This window comes from Lemur catta, chromosome 25 (genome assembly GCF_020740605.2).
Source record: "Lemur catta isolate mLemCat1 chromosome 25, mLemCat1.pri, whole genome shotgun sequence".
In the NCBI taxonomy this organism is placed as follows: domain Eukaryota; kingdom Metazoa; phylum Chordata; class Mammalia; order Primates; family Lemuridae; genus Lemur; species Lemur catta.
The window spans coordinates 3,536,863-3,556,026 of NC_059152.1; the positions used below are offsets into that span (position 1 = coordinate 3,536,863).

General features: G+C 47.7%; 1 protein-coding gene across 1 annotated transcript in view; it reads right to left on the reverse strand.

Moving 5' to 3' along the window:
- The window catches only part of LOC123627550 (kinesin-like protein KIF26B), a 49,484-nt gene extending 30,657 nt beyond the window's left edge, over positions 1 to 18,827 (reverse strand). Inside the window, exons 1-5 of the mRNA XM_045537192.1 lie at positions 18,625 to 18,827; positions 16,027 to 16,120; positions 14,522 to 14,784; positions 11,986 to 12,169; positions 3,085 to 3,244 (exon numbers count right to left, since the gene is read on the reverse strand). Of these exons, the coding sequence (XP_045393148.1) occupies positions 3,085 to 3,244; positions 11,986 to 12,169; positions 14,522 to 14,784; positions 16,027 to 16,120; positions 18,625 to 18,822 (899 nt within the window). The 5' untranslated portion in view covers positions 18,823 to 18,827. The remainder of the gene's footprint in view (positions 1 to 3,084; positions 3,245 to 11,985; positions 12,170 to 14,521; positions 14,785 to 16,026; positions 16,121 to 18,624) is intronic.
- Positions 18,828 to 19,164: the final 337 nt, after the last annotated feature.

Sequence of the window (19,164 nt, forward strand, 5' to 3'; positions counted from 1 at the left end):
CCGTCCGGGGTGACAAATGGAGAGGCAGAGGGGTTTTTGTGGTTTGGAGGGATGGGGGAAGGTAAAGGACATGGAATGTGATTGTCTGTTTTTTCCTGTAAGTGAGCAGGAATGAGAGGAAACTGCATGGGCAGGAAACTTCCCCCTCTCTAAGGAAGCTCTTGCAAAGGCGAGGCTTGACACCCTGAATGGTGTATGCGAACAAAATGCCGCATAATGTGGCTTTAGACGCTGATGGAATGGATAAAAGAAATCGGGGCCATCCTGCTGCGCCGAGCCCCCTGCTGTGCTGAGCAAAGGCAGCTAATCTATTACAGAGCTTGATGAGAAGGGGGGAGTGGGCGGGTGGGCTCCGAGCTGTCAAGGTCTCGGAAACTGTGAAAAGTGTGGCAGTTTGATCCTGCCACCAACTGGCTGGGTGATTCGAGTACGCCTCAAAAAGGGGTAGTTTCTAGTTGATTAATCACTTTGCAAATGTCATTTGCAGATGCCAAATATTGACTATATGCCATGGCTGAGTCTCTGAGAAAATATGAGACCAAGGGTCTTTCAAAGCCTGCATGCAATGACTGGCATCAAGGACCGAGGGCCGGGCGAGGTGGCTCATGCCCGTAATCCCAGCACGTTGGGAGGCTGAAGTGGGAGATCGCTTCAGGCCAGGAGTTCAAGACCAGTCTAAGCAACATAGTGAGCCCGTCTCTACAAAGAATACAAAAATGACGAGCATGGTGGTGTGCACCTGTAGTCCCAGCTACTCGGGAGGCTGAGGTGGGAGGATCGCTGGAGCTCGGGAGTTTGAGGTCTCAGTGAGCTATGATGACACCACTGCACTCTCGTCTGGGTGACAGAGCAGGACCCTGTAGGGATGTCAGAACAAACACACTGGCCAACGAATGTTTAGGGGAGGACAGGGCTGGCTGGAGGGCCAGGCCACCATGCTGCCTGGTACTGGGCTACCTGGCACAGTCTGGAGAGGTTTGTCAGGCAGCGCACACCTCAGGTACTGAAAAGCATCTGCACCCCAGCACCCAACGGCCCAACGAGGCCGACGTCCTGATGGGGAGAGAAAACTCCATGACCGTGTCTCCCGCAGACACAGCATTTATGCTAAGTCTGTGCTTACTTAAGACGCAGAGACACTTTCATCATCACTCTCTTGGTGCCAGAGTGGAAGGAAGGGGACTCCTGGAATCGTGGCATCCGCTGCCTGCAGGAACCAGTGAGTGGAGGCTTCACACTCTGCCAGCCCTCCCCAGGCGGCAGGGGGCTGGTTTCTAAGGCTAGCCGATGTTACAAATATGTTTAACGAGAGCCCTTGAACTATTAAGAAATTCTTAATGTTTCCCTCCTTGTTTATAATAAAATCCAACTCCAACCAAAAGGAAGTTACTTTATCTAAATTAAAAAATAATTTCGTATGTTACCATCCATCCATCCTTCCCTCCATCAATTCAACAACTATTTATTGAAATCATAAAAGCATGTCACCCTACAGAAACAATGTGAAAGATACAAGTAAACTACATAATCAATGGCCTCATAAGGTGGTATTTGAATTTTATCTACATCACGATCTATTGTGTCATTAATAGACATGATTCTCATTTTATGGAAAACAACCAGGGCTAAGAACTCTGCACTTTCTTTCTCCAGCCTGGCCAGTTTCCCTCCTTCCCTCTCTTTCCTCCCACAAGTTGAATTTATTCAACTACAGAAGTGACAGCAAGTGAAACTCCAGAAACCTTAAACTTGAATTTTTCTCTTATAGAAAAGGGTCATTACAAGGGCTGGGAAAACCACTTCTGGGTTTATTCAAGGAGGATTCCAAGCTTCAAGAATTGAGACAGACAGGATTATAACCACCGTTTACGCTCCTAAAGTCAGTTCAGTGTAATCATCCAGGCGGCAAATAAGCTCACAGTGTTTTGGGGGGTACGGCATCGACTCAGGGCAGAGGGAAAGGACTCCAGGACCCATCCTGAGTCTCAGTTATGGTAGAACCAACTGCCCAACTTACCTTTTTCCTCCCACACCATAGTAATTTATATTTCATAGGATTTTTACAGTTTAAAAAAATGATTCCAAATGTATGCACTCAACCCCCAGGACCACTAAGGTAGGTTTTTTTCCATCGAAAGAGATGAGGATGGGCTCAACCAGATTGTTATTATTGGGTATTGGCCACAGTGTTCTAAATTCTACAAAAAATTTTCACACATACCATATCATTCTGCGTCTTATATGCCTCTGATGTGGAGCAGATATATAGCTCTGATCCCCATTTTATGATGACTGAAGGGTCACTTAGCTCACAAGAGGCACATCTGGGCCTTGGTATGGGCGCAGAAGTCAGCCAAGCACCCAGCACCACACTGTGGCAGAGCTAAGGTGCAGTGACGGCGGGAGGGGGGTGGCTTTAGCTGTGCCAGACATAGGAGCAGCTCTCATTTGTCTTGGAGCAATAACAGAAAGAGGGGAAGGATCCTGGAAGTGGAATAAACATTTACATGGGAAGATGGATGGTAATTCCCGAAACTTCCTAAGCTCTCCTAAGTAGAGCTGTCAGGTAAAATACATGACACCCACAGTCCCGTGTAATATTGGAGAGCATAGTTATAATATCATTTATTGTTTATCTGACATTCAAATTTAACTAGGTATCCTGTATTTTCATTGGTTAAATCTGGCGGCCCTACTCCTACTGGAAGGGTAAGCCAGTCTTCCTCCCCTTGCTCACGTCACTATCAGACACATTTACATCATGGTGACAATAATCTACCAATAGAGATTGCGACTGGAGACCTCAGCTGAGATAATTTACTATTCCCTCTGACTTGAGCAGCCTAAAGTTAGACCTGGAATAGATGTATTCCTAAAACTTTCAAATGTGGATGATCATGCCTTATAGAATTGTTAGCTAAGGCCGCTCTCTCTTAGCTGGTTACCTAAGGCACTGAACTAACAATGTGGTCCAGACTGTCCCTCCGTGCCACACCTCTCCTCAAACGACACTGGACCGAGAGTCCTACACCCAGCTGTGGCACCACACTCCCGCCACCCCACTCTGCAAGCAGAGGCACTTACTTGTACGGGATGTGTTTGCTGCCGTTGACGAGCGCCAGGATGACATTGCCCAGAGCAGACAGGGAGAGGCACAGCCCCGAGCCTCCTTCGCGATTTTTGCTAAGAGCTTTCACACAGCTGCCGAGATCAATGAGATGCAGGCGGCTGCGACCTCCAGACACTGCCACAGGAGAGAGGACAAGAGAAGAGAGAAGTGGTTAAGTTCTGGAAAACACACATCTGTTCTTCGTGTAGCTCCTTGGGAAATCTGAGGAAAAAGGAAAAGGCTGAAGTTCATGACCTAGTAGGAAACCCTAATGCTAAATCCTAGTGGGGTTACATAAAGCATTGGTCCTCTTAAATTCTGTCCATCCCACATCAATGGTTTCCTAAAGCCTACTGACATTCATAGTATAAATACATGAATAATTCCAGCAGGTTGAATTGGGTGAGATTTCAGAGAAGATAAATGTCTAATTGAAAGAGGATAAGGTTTGTAACCAAGTGTCCTTTGAATAACAGAATTAATGAAACTCATCAAGTTAAAACCTGAATGGCCCATGAGTGATTATTTGCTTTGGTCATCTTAGGGGACCTAATCTGAAGCTCAGCTGGGAATCAGGTTGGGAACTCCGGGTAAAATCTGGAAGAAGTAACAACCAGGTGCAGAGACAGGGAAAGCCCAAATATTTGCTGAGTATCTGCCAAGTGCCAGGTGCTACACAAACACTACTCTCATTCAATTCCCCCGTGGTGAAATCATAAGCTAAATACTATTATCCTTTTTTAATAGATGAGAAAATAGCACTCCAGAACTTGTGCATGGGTACTTCTGCCTCTGAAGTACAGGGAGACCAAAGTGGCAACAGTTTACAAGACAGAATACTGGAAAGGAGAGAGGCTTTGGAGATTCACAGAAGGTCCCTGGAGTATTCAATTGAGTACTGTGCTCAGCACATGTGTGAAACTACCCAAGCCTTGTGAATCAACCGCCTAAAAAGATTAGAGGTAATAGCTCACATGAGGCCAGGAAAAGTGGCTTTTCCCAACAGCCAGACTGGAAAACCTCAAGATTCACAGAACACTGGGTAGAATACACAGAAAAGTCTTATGTCAGCAGTGTGGAATACTTAGCCCTAGACTGAGCCCTGACCTGGTCCCACTTAACAAACATTAAAAGCCAAGACCAAAAAGGATCAAACTGTTTTCCATGTGACCCAACCACATCCTAAAATAAAGCTTAAGAATATTTCCAAAGTACAAAAATATCCAGTACTCAACAAGGTAAATCCAAATGTTGGTACCTAATCAAAAATAACCAGGTGTGTAAATAAGCAGGAAAACGAGACCCATAATGAAGATAATTGAAACCTGCCCAGCATGAGCATAGATGTTAGAATTGACAGAGAAGGCTATTAAAATAGTTACTACACTTGTATTTCTAATGTTCAAAAAGTTAGGTAGAGACATGGAATATATTTTTAAAAGACACAAAACTGCCCCTCTATCAATGAAAACTACAGTGTATGATATAAAAAATACACTAGATGGGATAAATGGTAGAGTAGGTATTTCAGAATGAAAAATTAGTGAATTCAGAATCTGGCAATGTAAACTATTCAAAATGAAATACAGAGAGAAAATGTGAAAACAAACAAAAAACACACAGGGAAAAAAAAGAGCTCTAGGACAACCTCAAGTGTCCGAATACGTGTGATCAGAGTCCCTGAAAGAGAAGACATGGTGCAGTATGGATAAAATGTTTGAAGAAATATGGCCAAAATGTACCCAAATTTGATGAGAACTATAAACCCACAGATCCAAGAAGATAAATGAACCCCGAGAAACATAAGGAAAACTACACCAAGGCACATCACCATCAAACTGCTCAAAATCGGTGATGAAGAGAAAAACCCTGAAAATAGAAGGAAAAAAGCACACTAGAAGTAAAGGAACAAAGAAAAGGAGGATGACAAATTTCTCCTTTGAACTAATACACGTGAGAAGAGAATGGACCAACATTTTAAAAGTACTAAATACTGTAAAGCTAAAAGTATATGCTCAGCAGAAGTATCACGCCAAAACAAAAGGGAAATAAAAAACATTCTCAGGCTTTAAGAAGCTGAAAGAATTCATCATAAGCAAACATAAAAAGAATATACACAAAGGAATGAAGAGCTTGGGAAATGATAACCACGTGGGTAAATATATCAATTTTCTCTTAAATCTCTTTAAAAGATAACTGTTTAAACAAATTAACAACGTAACGTGTGAATTATGACATACATAAAATTAAAATGTTTAACAACAATAGATCGAAAGTCAGAGGGGAGAAATGGAAGTATACTATTGTAAGGTTTTTATTCTATATGTTCAAGTATAATATCACTTGAAAGTAGACTGTGATAACTTAAAACGTGTATCATAAATCCTAAAGCAACCATTAGGTAATAAAAAGTTATAGCTAATCAGCCAACAAAAAATTAAATTATGTTTAATCCAATTTGGCAGATACTCATTAACAATGTTTATTCCAATAAAAGGCAGATTAAAAGGAGAAAAAAGAACAGATGGGACAAAAAGAAAACATACAAAAGTAATGCTTTGAACCAAACCATAGCAATAATCACGTTAAAGGTAAATAGTCTGAATACTCTCATTAAAAGGCAAAAATCAGTTTGGATAAAAATGTGGGACCCTACTATATGCTGTCTATGAGAAATGCATTTCAAATGTAATGTACAGAAACAACAGGTAAAATATGTAAGTATGGAAAAGCCAACAGTAACCACATGAGAGTTAGAGTGGACATACCAGTAAAAAGAGACAGACAGAGAGAGATGGCGGACAGGTGGGGAACTATAATTTGTGCTGAGACCTGTACCTGTCTGGGCCAACGAGACAAGCTCCCCAGCCTCCGTCCCCCAGAGGACCCTGAGGAGTCCCAGTCTCAGCCCCCCAGTTCCTCTTCTTGCAGTTGAGGGGTTAACCCCACTTGTGCAGGGACCTACTGGGGGGCACACACCTGTCTCAGCCGATGAAACAAGTCCACCAGCCTCCTCCCACACCAGGTCCCAAAGGGGCCCAGGCCCAACGCCAGCCCCTCTTTGTGTCGTCAGGGACCCGTCCAACCTGTGCAAAGACCTTGAGGGAGGCATGTACGTCGGGGCCACAGGGACAATCTTCTGAACTAAATCTCTGGCTACTGTTCCCACAGGGCCTCCGTACCCCACTTGGATCTTCCCTGGTTCCATTTGGGCCAGAAAACTGCATCAGCCTCAGAGCCCTCATGAGATTCACGGCCAGGCTGGGCACAGAGCATCCTTGGAGATGGCTACACTGGTCACAGGCACAGGGAACGTGGCAGTCAGTTGGCTTAGCATACAAGGCTGCCTTCCTGTCCCCCCTATTCTCCCAGAGTAGTGTGACCCTCAGCACATCACCTAAGTCCTTGACCACCGCCCTTGATCCTGTCCCTCACTCCCGGGCCGCAGCAGATGCCCCCGCCCCCCGACCTCTGGACTCTGACCTTTCCAGGTGGTCCAGCTCAACACCGTCACACCTGGTCCACTCCTGTCACTTTCAGGACACCAGCTTTTCCCTCTGCCCCTCCCTGCTCTGTACAGAAGGACGACAGGAGAAGGACAAGTAGAGAGCAAGACTTCTCAAAGCTGTCGCGGAGGCCAGGTAACTTGGGGCAAGGGTGACAGGAGTCGGTGGAGGAAGCTAATGCAGGCGGTGGTATGTGGGTGTGTCTGGAGCATGCGCAGTGTCTGGGGCGGGGGCCGGACCCGGACGCCCACGCGCATGCGGGAAGAGCCCCCAGGACTAAGCTGATGGGGAGGGCGAGGCAGTGCTCATGCGCAGGATGAAAACATTCAGGAACCGCTGTCCCAACCTTAACCTGGTCTCTCCCCCTTCCCACCCTGCAGTTTCCACCCCTAGTACTGACAAGAAAGGTGATGGATATTTACAGAAAGCACAGCAATGCCAGCTCAGGCTCTCCAGCTGCTCTGGTCCGTCTATGGCAATGAACTTTTTACATTAAGGATGTTATATTTTGTTCATCTTCCACTATCCCCAGTAAAACCCCTTAAAAGGGAAGATATGTTACTTCTCTTTTATCCTATTTTGTATCATGCAAGTTTGGGTCACGGCAGCGGGCTAAAGGAAATAGTTATTTTTTACAGCAAAATATCATCTGTTTTGCAGCCTAATTATATAGAAGGAGCAGCTCAGCTATTCCCCGCACACTGCAGATTAAAGGGCAAAGACAGGGACCAATTTGGACTTTCAGACTCTAATAGTCCCCCATTTGATGTAATGGAATGAAATGCATAATGTACATGTAGTAAAATAGAACACAGAGAACAAAAGGCACAGTTTAGACTGTGCTGAAGAATAATATTATAAAATACCTATAATTATACCTGCATGACTCAAAATGAGAGTCACATTTAGACAATGGAAAATCTACTCTCTGCTCTGTACCTGCTGGAGTTACAGTAGTCACAGAATTCTGAATTTCACACATGGTGTGTTTCACCTGAAATGCACAAGCTGAGTGAGCACAGACCATTTGCTATTATCAAGAATTTACATCACTACCAGTGGCTGGGGAGAAACTAGTACTGTAATGAATGAAATAGGTGATTATTATTAGCAGTGAGAAGCAGATTCCTCGTCAACTTTTCAGATTTCTGAAAAGCCTACAGGGTTAAAAGGGACATAACTCAGTAATCCTTTATTTATATTCTAATATGTATATTTTAAGTCTAAGACTTTGACCAAACCAAATTACCCACATGCCTTATTCTAACCACAGGAAGCAATATAATTTTACCTACTCCTGAGCCACACTTTATTAAGCACCTGGAAAGTATCAGGAAATTCTAAACTCTCCAAATGTCACTTATTTCTACAATAATCCCATAATGCAGAAATTATCCCCCTTTTATAGATGAGGAAACTGAGGTTCACAGATATTAAATAAATCACCCAAGATCTCTTAGAAAATTAATGCTGAATATAAGATGAAGAACCAAAGCTAACTACAAAGCATGTAGAAGTTCTTTTAACTCACCTTCTTTTAATGTAGTGGCTCCCAGACTCAGCTGCCTGTTGCAATCATCTTGGAATCTTTAAAGAAATACTGAGGCCTGGCTCCCACTCCAGACTTTCTAATATAATTGGGCTGGAGTACAACATGCGCATTGGGATTCATTTAAAAGCTCTCCAGGTGAGTCCAATGTGCAGGAAAGTTTGGGAAGCACGGCCTTACACCTGGACAAGGGATAGTCAACCTCATCTATCTTGACTTAGATGCCCAATACACCCATCAACACGAGGAGCAGCTCCATGATCTTTAGGGTCTCATCCTCAATGCTGAAATTCCCAAGGAGGCTCTCACACCATTTCAGAGTGAGCTTAGCAAAGCAGAGGAAGGCCCCTATGATGGCTGAAGACTCAGTCTAATATTCCAGAAAAAACTTATTTTTTTGAGACAGGGTCTTGCTGTGTCATCCAGGCTGGAGTACAGTGGTGCCATCATAACTCACTGCAGCCTCAAACTCCTGAGCTAAAGTAATCCTCCCGCCTCAGCCTCCTGAGTAGCCAGGACTATAGGCACACACCACTGTAGTGCCTGGCTGTTTTTAATTTTTATTTTTGTAGAGATAGGGTCTTGCTACGTTGCCTGGGCTGGTCTTCAACTCCTGGCCTGAGTGATTCTCCTGCCTCAGCCTCCCAGAGTGCTGGGATTACAGGCATGAGCCACTGTGCCAGGCCTCAGGGAGACATTTTAAAGCTTAACCTAGTGCAATCTGTAAAACACTGATACATCAACAAAGAATTTTCTTTTCTATCTTAACTGGACATGTTTAAAACATTTGCCTATATATGTGTGTATATAAAATGCACTTCTGTATATAAATTCAGGTGCATATATACATGATGTATTTAGTGTTTGCAGCAGAGATCTCTTCTAACAGCCGGTTAACAGCAGCATGTTCTGCTATCTGCTTCCCTGCAGGGTGACTAATTAATAAACTTTCCTCTAATTGAGTTCTGGCTGCCAGGTCCACAGAGATTATAACTTATATATAAGCAAATAAAATTTCCATTTTAAACACCATCCCATATCTTCTCATTATATTTTAAACAGTTATAAATTCACTGAAGTCAAGCAGGCCATGGGGCTGGGGGTCTGTATGCATTCTGGCCTGGATCCCTTCTCACGAGCCAAGAGGTGTCCCCCCCTCCCAGATCTTTTTTTAGGACTGATCCCTCCCCAGTAGCCTGGACTCTTGCCCCTTCTCCATTCTCATCTACTGAAACATTAGAGAGAACCTCCAAGACGTGCTAGAAGCTATTAATGGTATTTGCCTTTTCCTTTAACCTGAATTTATTATTTAAGAGCAATTCTCTTTCACAAGTTAAAAATAGGAAGAAGATGAGTTTGATGCTAAATATTTAACACACGCCAAGGATTCATGAAGTACTGATTTGGGATGGATCATTGAGTTTAGGAAACATCCAAGCCTAAACTTCTGTGGAAGCTGAATTTCGGGTTCTTACATTGGAAGCAATTTCATTAACTGTTTCCTGGTTTTCAAGATTTCTCCCAGAGTTCATATTTCAAATTGAGAGCAGAAGCAGGAAAAAGTAAAAAATGGAAACCCCAAAACAGAGTTGTTTTCAGTTTGGTTCGAAACCTAGGAAGAAGAGGACATTATCCCATCTCCTGAGAGTTTCTGCTCAGTGCCATTTGGGAGCCGTTTGGCTCAAGATTCAGATCCTTTGCGAGTCACCCTTTGCTGAAAGTGCAAGAATCCACTGCAGGCTCTGATGATTATTATTATTGATGGCTGCTTGAAAGAATAAAATAAACATCTTTCAGACTCTCACATTCACACTGCAAGACATTACCCAGAAAAAAACCAACAGGGCAGGATTTAAGGCCAGCTCTCAGACTGTTAGGAGAAATGTGGATAAAATTCTGTTGTGGATTCTAAACTAAAGGTCTGGATCTTCTCATCCCTATCCTAATCCCCTGCTTCCTTCTTTAAGAACATTACTCTAAACGGGAGCGTTCTACATGGTGTGAACCCTTTATTGAGAATTAATCTTCCCTGATAGATTCTCATTCAACATATTCTGCTCTTCCCCGGTCAGTCCTTTCTCACCATCACAGGCTGTCAAAGAGAGATCTGGTCCTCTGCTAATGGGGACACCTCCCTGGGACGCCCAGAGTACTGCCAGTGAGAGCCAGTGTCTCTGGGGTCCTTGGGTAGCGGCCGTTGCAGGGAGCTCAAGACTGATTTGCAGAGCCATAACGGCTAGCTGGTGAGTGGACTGCCAGCCCCCGGTGCAGACATGTGAGTTCAGTCCTGGAGGTGAGGGTGGGAGGCAGGTTTCCAGGCCCTGTCAAAACTAAAGGAGTGGGCGGCAACGTGGGGGAATCGCAAATGCACTAAATGAAAGAAGCCAGACACGAAAGGCCGCATATGGACCACAGGATTCCATTCGTATGATATTCCGGAGAAAGGCAAGACTAGAAAGACGACAATCTGATCAGTGATTGTGGGCAGACAGAAGTGTGAGGTAGGGACAAAGGGCACGAGGGACCTTGCCTGGTGATGGCACTGTTCTACCTTCACAGTGGTGGTGGCTATACGACCACATAGATTTGCCAAAACTCATCTAAAGACACCTAAAAAGCGTAAGTTTTACTCACTATAAATCACACCTCGATAAACCTGAATGCAAACAGCAACTAAGGGGTAGGAACAATGGCAGGAGACAGGTCAGAACATCACCCAGATGGGGGGAGGGAGGAGCTTCCGCTTGGGGGTGGGAGGCCCCCAAGAGCCATCTCCAGGAGTCCTGGTTTTCAAGTCTTTGGGGCCACAAGGAGACTTAGGGAGAAATGGGGGAGCCTGTCCACAGGTCCCAGTGGGATGTCTTAATTCCAGGATTCCCCTAGAATAGGTTTGTTGATTGCCTCTGCTTTTGTCCATTGGCTTCACAATTTCCAGGCCAGGGTTAGTCTCCTAACTCCGAGTTGTCTATTTTTCTGGCACCCAGCGTCCTTGAGGCAATCATTCAGAGGCCACTGGGGTCCAGCTGCCCATGTTTTGAGATCCCCACCGAGGTGGACACGGATAGACGGCAGAAGCCACTGCCTGGCCAGCCCCGCAGTGCTGTGGCCCACAGCTTGCCTTGGAGACCCAATGAGGTCAACAGACCAAGACTCCACCTGAGACACTCAGCTGCGGCCGGCACTGGGCTTTGCTGGGCGTAGAGCAGACGCTACTGGACGGAGGACAGAGACCTGCACCAAGGACCGCGCTGATTATGACAGAAACAGCCCGGAGGGGTCTGTGCAACCCCAGGGCCGGTTCCCGACGGTGCAGCTCCCGGGACAGGCGTCGTGCCGGGGCGTTCGCAGGGACTCCGCACGGACGGCACAGCCTGGGAGAGGCGGCCAGGGCCCGGGTAGAGTCATTCAAAAGTCTCATTTCCACATTCTTTAAAAAAAACGCGACTTTCTTTTGGGCCCCTATGGCAGACTCACGCTAATGATTAATAACATCTTCCAGGGCGCTTTGATGGGTAAATGTTGGGTCTTTCATGATAACCACATCTAGGGTTTATGAACAAAAAGATACTATTAAGCAGTTGTTTTTGTTTAAGTGTGTCCTTGCACGTTCTCACAGCAGTCACATTTGTAAATTATCTCGACTGAAACAGCTTTCCCCGGACAGTTCAAAAGTGAAGTTCAGCCCAGACTCTACAACCATCTTGCATTACCGATCACTGCACACTGTACTCCATTGAGCCAAGGTGACAGTCACCCGGGAGGAGGGGGTTCTGGCTGGGGGAGGGGGGGAGGGGGCACGAGGGGAGACAGCGGCCACTCACTTCCCCCTTTCCCGCTCTTCTCCATCCGGTACTGGTAGATGTGCAGCGTGAAGAACATGTGCGAGCTGCGGTGGGCGTCCTCGTCACAGTCCTGCTGGTGGCTCCGGCGGGAGGCGATGGCTGCGTCCAGGAAAAAGGCGGCCTTCTCCGCCGTGGGGGCGCGGAGCTCGCTCTGGTTCTGCAGCTGCAAGACAGAAGCCGAGGGCTGAATGAAGCTGCAGGCTGAGGGGGGTCTGCCTGTCACCCACGCCTGGGCGCTATGGCTCCATTCAGCTGGCCGTCCCTTCTGTACGGTAAAGCCACACGCTTCTCTAAGGCTGAAGGTCCTTCTGGAACCAGGTGCTTTACTCATGTGCAATTCTCAGCTTAATTAATTCACTTCTCAAGATCAAGATTGAGCACACTCAGTTGGATAAAACCTATTTTTACCCATTTTACAACTTACAGAGAATCTGTAAAGCTGCAGGTGTGAAAAGCAAATGGTGGCATGGGAGTGACCCGTGGGGGCAGGTGGCCCAGCCTTATCTCTGCGGCGGACAGAGGACAGCAAACCACCCCCGGCTATCCATTCACCTAAGACAACACAGGGATAAGGGACGTGACTGCATCTTGATTCCGAAGATTAGACTGTTTGGAGATGGGCAGGCTGCAAAGTGTGACGTTAGACGTGACAGCACTGATTTCCAAAGAAGAAAAACCTTTGTTAGCTTTCACGTGACCCCTCATTTTTCAGTTAATTAAAGCCAAGTTTAGGCCACATTTACTAGCATAAACAAGAAGTGCAAAAGGCACCCCGAAACAGCCGTGTCTTCATCTGTATTTAGGAGATATCTATTTTTACCTTTAGTTCCTGAATTCTCATCTGAATTTAAGCGATATCATCTGTATTTAAGAGCTATCTTATTTTAAATGTCTCATCTGTATTTAAGAGGTGTCTATTTTTACCTTTAGTTCCTGAATTCATGTTCCTGGAATACTTATTAACTAAAGAAAGCACAGAGGATAACGTGTCTAAACCTTACGAGAACACTTGGCAATTATAGTAAACCTGAATCAGAACGATCATAGTATCGAAATCTGACCAGCATTCTCTTTGTGAGGGAGAAAAGGAAACTCTTGTTCCCGAGTTTTATTCCAAGAACTGATTTGCAGTGTATGCCTTAGGGCTGGTACAAATTCTGACAATTTTCTACTCTAATTTTGAACTGTGAGAGCCAATATTCAGAACCTGAGACCACTAAACTCCTTGAACTTCAAAGAGAGATTCTATTGTGTTCATGGTTTTGTATTTGCTATAGAAAAATAAAACAAGGGATGTTAAAGATTTTTCAACAAGAAGTGTTAAAGAGAATGTTGGTTTCTTCTTCTTCTTCTTCTTAGCCTTCAGTGAACCAGATCTTTCACCCAATTGGAACTTCGCCAATGTGGTGACCAAAGTGAGTGGAGGTGGCATGTCTGAGTGTCTAGGAAATGCTAGGAACAGGAGCAGTGGGTAGGGTCCTACTGATTCCATCACAGGTGCTGTGTAGACAACGTCCGAGAATATCTTACACTTCAGAACCGTGGTTCTCAAAGTGTGGTCCCTGGACCGGCCATCAGCATTACATGCGAACTTGGCAGAAATGCACATTTTGGAGCAGTAGGCATGCCCAGACCCACTGAATCAGAAACGCTGGGGGTGGAGCCCAGTGATCAGTGTTTTAACAAGTCTCCCAAGTGACTCTGAGACGAAAGAGGATTCATAAGGAAAAGGGAAGGATCTGAGGTGCTTTAAGCAGGGGGAGAGCATGGTCAGGTTTGAGCAGATGAGTGTACCAGGTCACTGGGGGCGTCCACACCTGTGCAAACAATCCCCATCGGGATCACATGGAACACATATGTAAAGGAGGAGACAGCTGATAAAACTGGAAAATAAAGCCTCCTGCTAGAGCCTGGAAGAGCGGATTGTTCTGGATTTGAATCTGGAGCTCCGGAGGCATCTACCATCAGACAGCAAGGGGGAGACACTCGTACCAGGCAAAATATCCTGAAAAGCCAACGGGAGCTTCTCTTGGCTTCTATAGTTCTAGCAATTATATCACAGTTCTAATTAGAAAGTGGCTATTACCGTTTCCTACAGCACTGCTAATCCGACTGTAAACCAGTGCCAGAAACGCAGTTTATAGAGCCATAAACAGCCCCGGGAATGGCTGTCGCTATTTATGCAGAGCAGTAAATATTTCGGTTTGTTTTTAAACAAAAGAAAGATTGTACTCTTTTTTTTTTTTTTTTAAAGGGACGTAAAGAAAGTCAATTCGATTTCCCCCCCAAAGGCTACAATTGTGGTCCTGCGCATTGTCAATTAGATGCAAGGTACAAATATTTAGGTTGGGCGGGCAGATGGCCCCGCAGCTGCAGACCATAAAGTTCCAGTCCACTTTAAAGTAAACACCCGGAAGCCTCCCGGTTTCCAGGGTGATTCCCAGGGTGGGGGCTGCCCCAGCCTCTGAGGCCGGGATGAGCCGACTGGGGGCAAGCCACGCTCCGGAACAGTCACCTGGGTGCCGCAGATGGGATCCTCGCACAGGTACACGCCCGGGGACTGGCCGTCCTGCAGGCTGCCCGTGGCCACCTCCGACAGCAGGTCCCGCAGGTTCTCCTCCTTCCCCCACACCTCCACGGCCGAGATCCGGACGGAGAAACGGGCGCCGGTCTTCTCTTTGCGTTCGTTTATCAGCTTGAAGAGCCAAGAGATGGCGCAGGGGATGATGCCGAGGTTCTGCATGGAGTCGTCCTTCCCAATCATGGTGTAGGATTTGCCTGGGAGAGCCGGGGAAGGAAGAAAAAGCAGTTTGAGCGTCCAGGCACCATTGTATAGTCTCAAACACAGATGCCAAGGCTGCAGAAGGCACGGGGGAGGGGGGAAAAGGCAGGAAAAGGAATGAAAAGGTCAGAGAAATAGTACGCATTTGACAAGAACAGAAAAAGGCATTTCCTATCCTGCTGGTTCAATGGCTACCATCAAGAAGGCCAAAGCCCAGGCAAATGACACGATCAAATCCCGGTGTACCTTGAGCAGGGTCCCAAGTGCCACAGGCTGTCTGGTTTCTGCGTGGTTTTACACAGGCAGTGTGGGGAAGGCAAGAACTTTTCATGATTATGATTCTTTTTCTAGCCACCCCACAGATTAAATCCACACACTCGCACTTTATCTCCTTCCTCAAGTTAAATGCTGTGTATATTTTTATAGCCCCAGGAAATGCCATAAAAGCCCAGATCATTGCTTTGATGGAGATCAAGGGAAGAGGAAGAGCTGGCTGGGACAGAGGGGCGGAGAGAGAGGTGACGGGCTTTCTGTCCTGGCTGAGAACTGGCCTCCACGCCCTCTGCAGGACCTCTGTCATGGACACTTGTCACAGCTCTCCAAATCACTCATGCATCAAGCGTGCAAGGCAAGGCCTGATGAGCTGACGGCCACAGGTCAGGGTAAGATGGGACAGTAAGAGGATTTAACTGAAACCCCTGTGTGTGTGGTGGGGGGGAGCGCTGCCTTCTTCCCTAGATGCCCATTGCCCGGGAGCGTCCCGATGGCGCGGGGATACTGCGCGTTGGCCAGCAAGGTGGCGGCCACGCTGCTCTCCCCAGGCAGGTGCCGACGCGGCTCAGGGCTCTGGCTCCGTGGTTGCTCCTCCAGCTTCCCCATCAGCTCCGATCACCTTGCGGGTGGAGGCAGGTGGAGGCGGGTGCAGGGAGCCCTATCTGCTTCCCCAACAGCCCCTGCTCCGGAAACGTACATTTTCCCGCTTGCCTCTCCGACCAGGACCCAGGGGGAAGAGCCCTGCCACTGCTCAGTGCACCTCCTGGGCTGGAAGCTTTCCTGCATGAAGGGGTGTCCACTTAGGAGGGACACCTGAATTTCAAACGCAGAAATGCGTCTTCGGCACCTAAGAGAAGCTTAGCCCGGCCCTTCCTTTCACCTGCAGACCCCGGGACCAATGCGGAAGAACGCCTGGGCCACCCGGGAACCCAACGAGCAGCACGGAAAGCAAAGCTCCCACTGACCCAGCTTGGCGTGGCCGAAACAGAACACGCAGCCGTCGGCCCCGTTGACCACGGACTGGATCACCTCTGCCACGGTTCCAGCACACACTTCAGCCTGTCAGAGACAAAAGGAGACGCGAGCTGTGAATAGACCACACACGGCCAAGGCACCACTGATGACATCAAAGTGCGCCTGCCTTCCCGGGGCGTAGGGTCCCAGTGTCACCGCGTCACCACAGTCCCAGATGGGCCAGCCCCTGCCACAGAGGCCTGAAGGGGCGCAGAACCCTTGGGTACCTTCCACCCTTTGCGAGCCTGGGCACTACACGTGTTAACTGCAAACCATCCTTCTGCCCATCTGTGGTCCGTTTCACGTCTGTGGACCAGGCAGGAGCAGGCTGGAATGGGGACAGAGGGTGCTCACGGATGTTGTCACTCCCTTCCCCCCGTCTGCCATTCCAGCCTCCTGGACAAGGCAATTAAACTCTCCATTCGCCCTTTGCTAACTGGATCCTTCCTTTACCCACACACAGCTTATGAAAGGGGCCAGGCTTGTGAGCGGGGAAGAGGTGATGTCCCATTTCAGGAAAGAGACCTCGGGAAACACAGTAGCTCTAACATAAGCTGGAATTTTGTGATCCGTGTCTGCTTCCTCTCCCGATCTCTTTCTTCTTTTCCAATCCCTGTCCTCCTCTTTCCAAAACCAGCCTTTTCTTTCTTTCTCTATGGACATATTCAACGTACACAGTATCAACCGCCACTTGCCAGGATGTGATCATGGGTGTTCTTCAGCCTGTTGTGTGTGTCTCATCGCCAACTGGATTATTACTAATAAATCCTTAGCCAAAGACCAGGCTCTTGATGACTTTTCATATTTCCCCATTAACACCCAATAATACAGTGCTCTGCGAACAACAGCAACTCCATAAATTTTGTGGACCAACTTGGAACTCTGGGAAACCTCTCTCTGGTTGGTACCTAAGCCTCTTCATGGCAGCAGGAGGACAAAACCATTCCCTGTGTCCCGTTGCCTTCGTTTCTGCCTCGGGGCAGGAGTCAGGGCTCACAGAAGCATCTCTTGGCCACGCACACACTGGGGCCCTGCAGTCGGCAGAGCAATGTCGTCCCAGTGGGAATCTAAAACCCAGCCGCTGGGCAGTGAACGTAGTCACTCAGCTCCAGGTTTCAGTAGTACAACGAAACTAAATATTTGGAAATCAATTTTCTTTCCCAAACTGAAATTAAAAAACCCACACTCCCAACAACCATCAATTGCTCCAGGATGGTTGCCCCAGCAACTCTGTGGGGGGCTCCTCCTTGGCCAAGGGGGCAGCGGGGCAGGGCCCGCTGTGGGGAACTGCAGGATATTCCACACCCCCACCCTGGGACCCAGGCAGCGAGAGCCTGGCGCTAACCCCCGAGACTGAGGCAGCTGCATCGTGACAAACTGGCCCGAAGTGCCACTGCGGAGAGGGGAGAAGTCTCTGCCCAGTGAGCTGGGGTGACACGGGAGTTGGGAGGCTGTGAGCCCACCCTGAGCCATATGTAAAATAAACCATTAGATTCTTGAGTCACCAGCAAGAATGGTGGTTGTACGTGGACCAAACCGCCATCACTGAATCACCTGTGCAGAGGAAACAGGAGCACGGGGGTGGCGCTGCAGGGCACAGGCGGGCAGGCGTCCCCTCGCAGAGGCCCTGTCTATCCACTGAGCACAGAGTGGTCAGCAATCTGCCCATCTGGTGTTTGTCAGGAGCTCACCGTGGCTCCTGGAGGCCCCTTGCTGCTTGGCCCTTGGATGTGGAGACGCACACAGCTTCCTGAGCACAGACCCCGGGCAGGAAGCCTCTGATCCCCCCACTTCCAACCCCACAAGCCAGACCCAGTGGAGGTTTGTCCCAGCAGTAGGCAGCTAGTGACTGCCAAGGCCACTTAGGGGAAATAAGGATGCTCATTCAGGCCACAGGGAACACGGACTGTTAACAATCATTGCTTAGCTTCAGGAAGCTGATATCCTCAGAAACGGAGAAAAAGCAAATTTTACAGCTGTCTGGGGTCACCGTGGTGGCTGCTGCTTCACAGGCTAACGACGAGGACCTGCGAGCAGAGGCCCACTCTGCAGGCTTTCTGGGTTCTGAGCTTTTGTAGCCCGTGGGGCTGAGCTGACTGTGGCCAGCGGCGGGATACTGACATTGACAATGCCGTAATGGTCTCCCCATCCAAGTACTAACCAGGCACGACCCTGCTTAGCTTCCGAGATCAGATGAGATCGGGCGCATTCGGGGTGGTATGGCATAGACTGATGATGTCATGGTAAACGTAACGTTTATTGAGCACTTGCTATGTTCCCGCACCCACTACTGGCCGGCTCACTCTTCCTCTCCCCAGGGATATGTTTTGTTGAAATCCCAGCACACTGATCCTGCCCAACGCACAACACCAGTCATTCAAAAGCACTGAACTATTCAATGGGGCTCCAACTGGCTTCCGAAAGTTGCGCAGAGGGAGGACTGGTCCATCAGAATGCCCCGAGAGACCCTCCCTGCTCACAGGTCCCAGCGAATGAATCAATGCTTCTTTGATCACCGCCAACCGAGCCCGAGCGGCATTTATACCCACCTGAGAGGCATCCTGCGGAAAAACCGCATCAAAGGCGAACATCTTCGGAGGAACCTGGTTGCCTCTCTTCTGGAAGGCATTTTGACCTCCGCAAGTCAGAGGATCATACAAGGTGATTTGCTTCTTCCGCGGGTCCACCTTTAGGAAGGAGCTGGATTCCGAGGTTTCCCGAGCCAGGGTGGAAGAGATGCGAAGCATGACTTTCACCTGGCAAGAAACAAAGACAGGCAAACAGCAGAGATGAAGGTAGCTGGATGCTGTACGGGGAAGCACCTTTACACGTGGCGGCAGTGAACTTCCTCGTGAGGAATTACGACGACAAGCACAGTGAACTAGCAACACAATCCTCGCTGGGTCACGGGAAAGCTGATTTACTTATAATTACCAGGTAGAATGTTTTGATACGTCCATTACTTTGACACAGAGGTGGCACATCATGTTCTTTGTCTTCCTATTAATATAAATTGAAAATTAACTGTGCCCTGGTGGCCCAATTACACAGATGGAAAGGTAATCTGGACCGCCGAGCTATAAGGGGCT